Genomic DNA, 8,062 nt, shown 5'->3' with positions numbered 1-8,062 from the left:
TGGCGAGGCACCTAACTCCAAGCATCGTGTTGGGACGTTCGAGCCTGCGGAGGCCATCAAGCTTGTCCTAGTTGACCCCGCCTGCGTCGATGACCAGGCGCTGAGGATCAGCGCCACCCTCAACATCAAATAGGAAGCCATGCTCGTCGACTTTCTCTGTGCGAATGCCGATATGTTCGCATGGAGTCCCTCGGACATGCCAGGCATACTGAGGGAGGTCACTGAGCACGCCTTGGACATCCGAGCTAGCTCCAGACCGGTGAAGCAACGCCTATGCTAATTCGATGAGGAAAAGTGTAGGACCATCAGTGAGGAGGTGCAGAAACTCTTAGCATCCGGGTTCATCAAGGAAGTATCCCATCCAGAGTGGTTGACTAACCCTGTGTTAGTCAAGAAGAAAAATGGGAAGTGGAGGATGTGTGTAGACTACACCGGTTTGAATAAAGCCTGCCCCAAAGTCCCCTTCCCATTACCTCGAATCGATTAAATCATTGACTCCACTGCGGGATGCAAGACCCTGTCTTTCCTTTATGCGTATTCCGGTTACCATCAAATCAAGATGAAAGAGTCCGACTAGCTCACGACTTCTTTCATCACCCCATTCAGCATGTACTGCTATGTGACTATGCCTTTCAGCCTCAGAAACATAGGGGCCATGTACCAGCGGTGCATGACCTAGGTCTTTGGCGACCACATTGGGCGAACCGTCGAGGTCTATGTGGACGACATCGTGGTTAAGTGCAGAAAGGCTAGGGATCTCGTCAACGACTTGAAGATAGCCTTCAAATGCCTTAGAGAGAAGGGCATCAAGCTCAACCCCGAGAAGTGTGTGTTCGGGGTCCCTCGAGGGATGATCTTGGGATTCATAGTCTCGGAACGCGGCATCGAGGCCAACCTAGAGAAGGTCTCGGCCGTGACTAGCATGGGATCGATCCGAGACCTCAAGGGAGTGTAGAGGGTCATGGGATGCCTTGCGGCCCTGAGCCGCTTCATCTCACTGCCTTGGCGAAAAAGGCTTGCCTCTGTACCGCCTCTTGAGGAAATCTGAACGCTTTTCTTGGACCCCCGAGGCCTGAAGAAGCCCTCGCCAAGCTCAAAGCACCGCTCACCAATCCTCCCTGTCCTAGTACCGCCAGCCAGGGACGAGGCCCTCTTACTCTACATCGCCGCAACAACCCAAGTGGTCAGCGCGGCCATAGTAGTAGAGAGGCAGGAAGAGGGGCATGCTCTACCCATCCAACGACCTGTCTACTTCATCAGCGAAGTGCTCTCTGAGACCAAAATGCGCTACCCCCACATCCAGAAGTTGATCTACGCCAGTAGTCTTAGGCTCGGCGCAAGCTGCGTCACTACTTCGAGTCCCACTCAATAACCGTGGTGTCGTCTTTCCCCTTGGAAGAGATAATCCATAACTGGGAGGCCTCGGGTAGGATAGCCAAGTGGGCCGTCGAACTCATAGGGGAAGCCCTGACCTTTGCGCCTCAGAAAGCAATAAAGTCTTAGGTCTTGGCCGATTTTGTGGCTGAGTGGACTGACACCCAGCTGCCACCAGCTCAAATTTAGACAGGAGTGCTGGACTGTGTACTTCGATGGGTCCCTGATGAAGACCGGGGCAGGCATGGGTCTGCTCTTCATCTCGCCCCTTAGAGTACAAATGCGCTACATGGTTTGGCTCCACTTCGCCGCCTCCAACAACGTAGCCAAGTATGAAGCCCTCGTCAACGGCTTGTAGATCACCATCGAACTTGGAGTATGGCGTCTCGACATCTGGGGCGACTCGTAGCTCATCGTTGATCAAGTCATGAAGGAGTCAAACTGCCTCGACCCCAAAATGGAGGTGTACTGCAAGTTGGTATGTCGCCTAGAAGACAAGTTCGACGGTCTCGAACTCAACCACATCACGCGGGAAATACAACGAGGCCGCGGATGAACTGGTAAAGATGGCCTCGGCACAGGCTCCGGTCCCCCCCGAACGTCTTTGCCAGGGACCTCCACAAGCCTTCCATTGACTACGCCTCGGCAGTGGAAGAGGGCCCACCGGCCAAACCCACCACGAGGCTCGACGCCCCCTCTACCGCCAAGGCTCCTTCGGCCGAGCCCGAGGTCATGGAAGTCGACAAGGAGCCTCCCTAGACCGACCAGGACATGGACTGGCAAGTCCCGTTCCTTGATTGGCTCGCTCAGGGAGAGCTTCCTAGTGATAGGACCAAAGCCCGATGGCTTGCGCGACAAGCCAAAACTTACATCCTCTGCAACAGCGAATTATACAGGCGAAGTCCATCCAGTGTCCTCCAACGATGCATCAAGGCTGAGGCAGGCCAAGCCCTACTTTGGGACTTGCATGCGGGGGCCTGTGGGCACCATGCGGCGCCTCGGACGCTTGTCAGAAATGCCTTTCGCCAAGGGTTCTACTGGCCGACGGTGGTTGCCGATGCCACCAAGTTAGTACGCTCCTACGAGGGATGCTGGTACTATGCGCGACAGACGCACCTCCCGGCCTAGGCCCTCCAAACCATCCCCATTACATGGCCATTTGCTGTGTGGGGGCTCGACATGGTCGGGCCTCTGCAAAAGGCTCCCGGGGGCTACACCGATCTACTAGTAGCAATCGATAAGTTCTCCAAATGGATCGAGGCTCATCTAATCAATCAAATCAAATCTGAGCAAGCAGTGCTATTCTTTCCCTGACATCATCCATAGGTTTGGGGTCCCAAACACCATCATCACCAACAATGGGACACAGTTCACCGGCAAAAAATTCTTGACATTCTACGATGACCACCACATCCGTGTGGCCTGGTCGGCCGTAGGACACCCAAGGACAAACGGCCAAGTAGAACGTGCTAACAGCATGATCCTACAAGGCCTCAAGCCAAGAATTTACAACCAGTTAAAGAAGTTTGGCAAGAAATGGCTCGCCGAACTCCCATCGGTCATCTGGAGCCTGAGGAACACTCCAAGCTGAGCCACGGGGTTCACACCTTTCTTCCTAGTCTATGGAGCTGAGGCTGTCCTCCCCACTAACTTGAAATATGGTTCCCCTAAGGCTATAGGCCTACAACGAGCAAAGCAACCTGCACCACCCGCGAGGACGCCCTCGACCAACTGGAGGAAGCCCGAGACATCGCGCCTGCTGCATTCGGCCAAGTACCAGCAAGCCCTACGGCGCTATCAGGCCTGGCGCATTCGAAGCCAAGAGTTGAAGGTAGGTGACCTGGTGTTGAGGCTGACACAGAGCAACAAGGGCTGCCACAAGCTGACCCCACCGTGGGAAGGACCATACATCGTCGCCCAAGTGCTGAAACCCAGGACCTACAAGCTAGCCAACGAGAACGGCAAAATCCTCACCAACGCATGGAACATAGAATAGCTACGTCGCTTTTACCCTTAAATTTCCAAGCATTGTATATATTGTTTCTCGAAATACAATTAAGAAGCGTTCTTCAGTTGTTCTAATTCTTCGAGAAACCCCGCGAGCCCATCAAAGGCCTCGGCATTACGATAACATCACAAGGGAGACATGGCTCTGCTTCTATAGAACCGAGCCTCCCTCGAGGGCTAGACGGGGGATTCCCCCCCTAAGTCCCACGCACCATTTTTTAGTCGTTTTTCAAAAAAATTCCTACGCCAAAACTCTCTAGCATGCTCTGACGAATCGGTTGTGAAAACCCCAAGGACCAAAAGTCTGTCTCAGGGCTAGAAGGCCAGTAGAGTTGCGAGACGGCCTACGCCTCTAGGCTATGGCACTCCCTCACCACCTTTCGCCCAAGGGGTAGCTTAGGTTCCAAGGGGGCTTTTTTTGGCAAAAGAAATCTGATCAGAGACAACAGAGGGCAGAGGCTCGAAAATACAAGAAAAACGATTAAGAAACACGAGTACTTTAAAAAAGGCCTCGACGACCACAAGCGTTATGATACAAAGTTAATCCCTATTCTATTTACATGGCCTCTGGGGCCCAGGTCAAGGCTTAGGGCCTCTAGCATCGGCAAACGGCGGGGGAGGGACCACCTACTCTTCGAACAGCTTTGCCAGCGCCGTGCCGGGACCCTCCACCGCCTCCATCAGCTTCGCTGACCGCCTCGTCAGCTTCCTCATCATCATCGGGTAGGACATAGCCATCGCTGATGGCTTGGAGATCAATGCCTGATGTAGTGCAAGGCGATGACGGCCAGCGCAGCGCTTGACACCAGTGTGTAGCGCTCCTCGGAGCCGCTCGCGCACTTGGCCGCTCAACGCTAATCAGATGGCTCCCAAGGGAGCTAGCCTGACTGAACCCCCTCGACCTCTAGGGCCTCGCAGGTGGTACGGGCAGCACCTTTCAGCAGCGTCGTGCTCCCCAATCTCGGTCTTCGAGCACCGCCTTGCACCAGTGACGGAAGCCTCGGCTGCCCGGGTGACCTCCGCCTCTGACTCTGCGCCATAGGAAACAGGAATGGGGTTGAGCGTAAAGGAAAACAAGCCAAATAGGGACTGAAAGCCTACAGGACTCACCCTTGGCCTTCTGCTCCTAGCGTTGGGCCTCGACCCGAGAGGCCTCGACTTTCTCCTTCTAGCATTGGGCCTCGGCCCAGGAAGCCTCAGCCTTCTCCTTTAGGCGCTGGACCTCGACCCGAGTAGCCTTGGCCGCCCTAGAAGCCTCTCTCCCTAGCTTTGCATCACACCAAAGAGTTAGGGGGCGAACACAAGAAAAGCGAATAAAACGAGGGGAATAGGACTCACCCTCGGCTTTTCCCCTCCAGACCACAGCCTAGGTCTAGGAAGCCTCAGCCACCTTAAGGGCCTCATCCAAGGCGCCTTTCGTTAGCTGGTGCGCACTCTGCTCCACCCCTAGCTGCCCAGCGAGGACCTTGCCTGAGGCCATCGCTTCTTCGGCCCAGGACCTGAAGGCATCCCGATCACCGGCAACGCGGGTCAGCTCCTCCTCCAACTCCTTGACCCACACCGCCAAAGGGGTGACCTGCTCCTAGGCCGTGACTGCCTTGGCCTTCGCATCGGCACAATGGAGGCAGTGGTCCTCCACCTCTACGCTCCACGCCAATAGGAGCTCATTGGTGCCTGCAAGTAGGCCCTTTTGCCGCTGGAGTTGGTCCCAGACGTCCCTCTCCCATCGGAGAAAGACCAACTTCCCAAGGGACCGGGTCTCGAGCTCCTGGGGAAGTAGGACCAGTGTCATTCACTACAAGAAAACTCAGAAAAAGACAACACCACATGAGAAAAGAAAGCGCGAACCTGGGCGACTCCGGGCAGATTGTCGGCCACCACGAACAGCGCCGTCCGTAGTGACCGCTCCGCCAGCTCGCAGTATTGCTCAAAGGTGTCCCAGCGCCCGCCCTCGGCCGCGTCCTCGAGGGCAAATAGAGGCTCCCCCTTAGGGTCATCCTGGCTCTGCCATAGGACATGCGGGTGATCCTACCCATGGGGCTCGGGTCGTACCCGCACGAGGGCCAAGCTTCCCTTGCCTAGGGTCAAAACTAGTTGTTCCATGGCGTCGGCCACCTCGGCGTCGACCACCTCCTACGCTCGGGAAGTATCATCGGAGGAGATCGGATGGACCTCCACCTTCCGGGCACTCTCCCGCAACGACGGTGGGCCTTGCACCAAGGGTGCCACCGAGGGCTCTGCCGCCTTCATCTCCACTTCCTGGGCTGACGGCCTCGCCACTATCATGTCAGCCTCGGTAGTCTCGAGGGCTCCAACCTCCGCCATCGTGGCCTCAATGGTCGCGGAGACTCCGACCCCCGCCGCTGCAGCCTCGATGGTCTCGGGCGCCTCGGCCTCCGTCGCCTTGGCCTCACTGACCCTAGGGGCCTCAACCTCGGTGGCCTCGGCAACTGAGGGCACCTTGGCCCCATCTGACTCACGAGCCTCACCCTCGTGGGGTGGAGGCACTCCCTCCCCCGTCCGTGTTGGGGTTGCCTCGGTAGCCCCTCCTTGGGTGGCCGGCTCCTTTGGGTCGGCCCTTGCCGATGCCGCGCCACGCTGTATGGCGGCTTGCGCCTCTGCCACCCAGTGGGCAGTGGAGCTGGGGTTCACCTTGAGCGCCTTAAGGGGCGCCAAGGTAGGCACCTCCGTAGGTCGCTTCCGACAAAGGACAAAACACTTGCAAGGTCAGCACAAGACCGAAGAATGAACGGAAAAACACTGCGGCTCTGCCAAAAATATGCTTACCTCGAGCGAGGCTACAACCGCTTCAGCACGGCAACCCTCGTCTACAAAGGCAGTGGCGGTGGCAGAGGCATGGCCTCTGTATCCGCCGGCGCCGGCCGGTCCTCGACGAACCCCGGCACCCCCTTGATTCTCTGTGGAGGCAGTTGCATCGCCCCCGCCGCCACCTGCTCCACTGCTGCCATCAAGCCCATCGGGCTAACGGCACGCTTGCCCAGCGCCCGTGCCTCGGGCATGTTGGCCTCGGCCCCGGGGCAGGCAATTGCCAACCCTGGGGCAGCTCCTCCTCCTCCCCCTGGGAGCGCCGGGCTGCTTGCCGATGCCCTAGGCACCGTCTCCCCTATGTCAGGGAGATGGTCTAGGGGACCCCGCCCCATCTCACCCTCATCATCTCCGTTCGAGGCATCCGTCGATAGTGACGGCGATGGGGACTCCTCCAACGGGAGGCCATCCTTCCTTTGCTGCCGGCGGTGCTCATCCAGTTTCTTGTGCGCAAGGATCTTCTTCGTGTGCTTCGCCACCTTGGTGTCCTTCCGCTTTTTCTACGCCTCGGCATGTGCCCGGTTGATCGCCCACCGCCTCATGTCCTCGGGAACGGGTGGCGGGGAGGCTCGCACGTCCCTCATCCCCTGCAGGAACGGCGAACGCGGATAAGGGAATGAGAAATAATGAGAAACAGGGAGGCCTCAGGGGCTACAGTGGCACGCGACTTACCAGCAAGAGGAACCCCCGTGATGGGCGCATTGTGATGGGGGTCAGGCCACCGCTCCTCAGCTTCGCCTCCACCGTCTCCCTCACCCGGTGAAGAATTTCCTCATCGGAAAGGGCGGAGGTAGACATCCGGATGCCCTCGATCAGGCTCATCCGGCCTCATCTCGAACAAGCGCCACCAGCCAAGCCATCAGCGGTAGCACCCTCCGGCGGTGGAAGGCGGCCATGACCACAGCCTGCAGTAAGCCTGTGGTCTCACAGCCTCTCCAGCCCCCCCAGGAGCGGCTATAGCTTGGGCTGCTCCTCCCTCAGGACGCCATACTTCCACCTCTCCGGGCTAGCTCCCCACGATCCGCTCAGTGTAGGGGGGGAAGTCCACCTATCAGTTGTTGTGAAGTTAGAACCAGCTCGTGTACCATCGGCTGATTGGTTGACAGCGAGCTAGGCCTGGATGTAGAGGTGCTGACGGTTCCTGACGCACTTGGAGAGTGCAGCCGCTGGCCCTCACCGCCTTCCTCGTGCTCGACATACCCGTCGGCTTGGTGGTATGCCCCGCCCGGAAGAGGTGGAGCCACAACTCCTAATGGGGAGCAATCCCCAGATACCCCTCGCAGATAGCAACGAAGATGGCCGCCTGCGTGATGGAATTAGGGTTGAAGTTGTGGAGCTCCACGCCATAGTAGTGCAGGAGTGCTCGCATGAACTGGTCCACCAGAAGTCCAAGGCCACGCTCGTGAAAAGACACGAAGCTCACGACGTAACCGTCGTGAGGCCTCAGCTCCTGGCTCGCCCGACGGGGCGATCCACTCCGACCTGTTGGGGTCGGTGACCGGACAAAGAAGTCTGCCATCGACAAGCAACTGAAGGATCTCCATGGTGACTTCAGATAGAACCCAAGGGTCCGCCTCGATGACAACAATGTCGCCGGCCATGATTGCGATGGAGGGTTCGACTACGGCGGTGAGTCTCTCTCTCTCCCTCTCTCTCCGCCTCACCTCTCTCCCTTCTTCCTCCTAGGGCTCTCTGCTCTAGCGATGGCTCAAAGGCGGCAGAGCTAATGCAGGCAAGGTAAGGAGGGGAGGGGCAAGGCTCGATGCGTATTTATGTAGGATGAAGGCGAAATGGACGGGCGACAAAATCGGGGAAGTTTCCCTTAGACCCAGCGCAGTTAATCCCGATCCAATTT

The 8,062-nt window shown here is 57.6% G+C and overlaps 1 protein-coding gene across 1 annotated transcript; it reads right to left on the bottom strand.

The window, feature by feature from the left end:
* Window positions 1-4,963: 4,963 nt before the first annotated feature.
* Window positions 4,964-6,542, bottom strand: LOC136495961 (uncharacterized). The gene is made up of 4 exons (XM_066491728.1): window positions 6,243-6,542; window positions 5,554-6,099; window positions 5,230-5,385; window positions 4,964-5,149 (listed from the first exon to the last, which is right to left on the bottom strand). Exons 1-4 carry the CDS (start codon window positions 6,540-6,542, stop codon window positions 4,964-4,966), a joined length of 1,188 nt encoding a protein of 395 aa, XP_066347825.1.
* Between the last annotated feature and the right edge of the window lie 1,520 nt (window positions 6,543-8,062).

This window comes from Miscanthus floridulus, chromosome 12 (assembly GCF_019320115.1).
Source record: "Miscanthus floridulus cultivar M001 chromosome 12, ASM1932011v1, whole genome shotgun sequence".
NCBI lineage: Eukaryota > Viridiplantae > Streptophyta > Magnoliopsida > Poales > Poaceae > Miscanthus > Miscanthus floridulus.
This window is presented reverse-complemented; position numbering and strand designations above follow the sequence as displayed.

Excerpts from the sequence above, each read along its gene's own strand:
- LOC136495961 (XM_066491728.1), bottom strand. The coding sequence starts at position 6,542 with ATGGGGCGGGGTCCCCTAGACCATCTCCCTGACATAGGGGAGACGGTG. Across the intron at positions 6,100-6,242 it reads CGGCGCCGGCGGATACAGAG|TGTTTTGTCCTTTGTCGGAA; the intron begins GCCATGCCTCTG and ends TGACCTTGCAAG. Across the intron at positions 5,386-5,553 it reads AGAGTGCCCGGAAGGTGGAG|AGCCAGGATGACCCTAAGGG; the intron begins GTCCATCCGATC and ends GTCCTATGGCAG.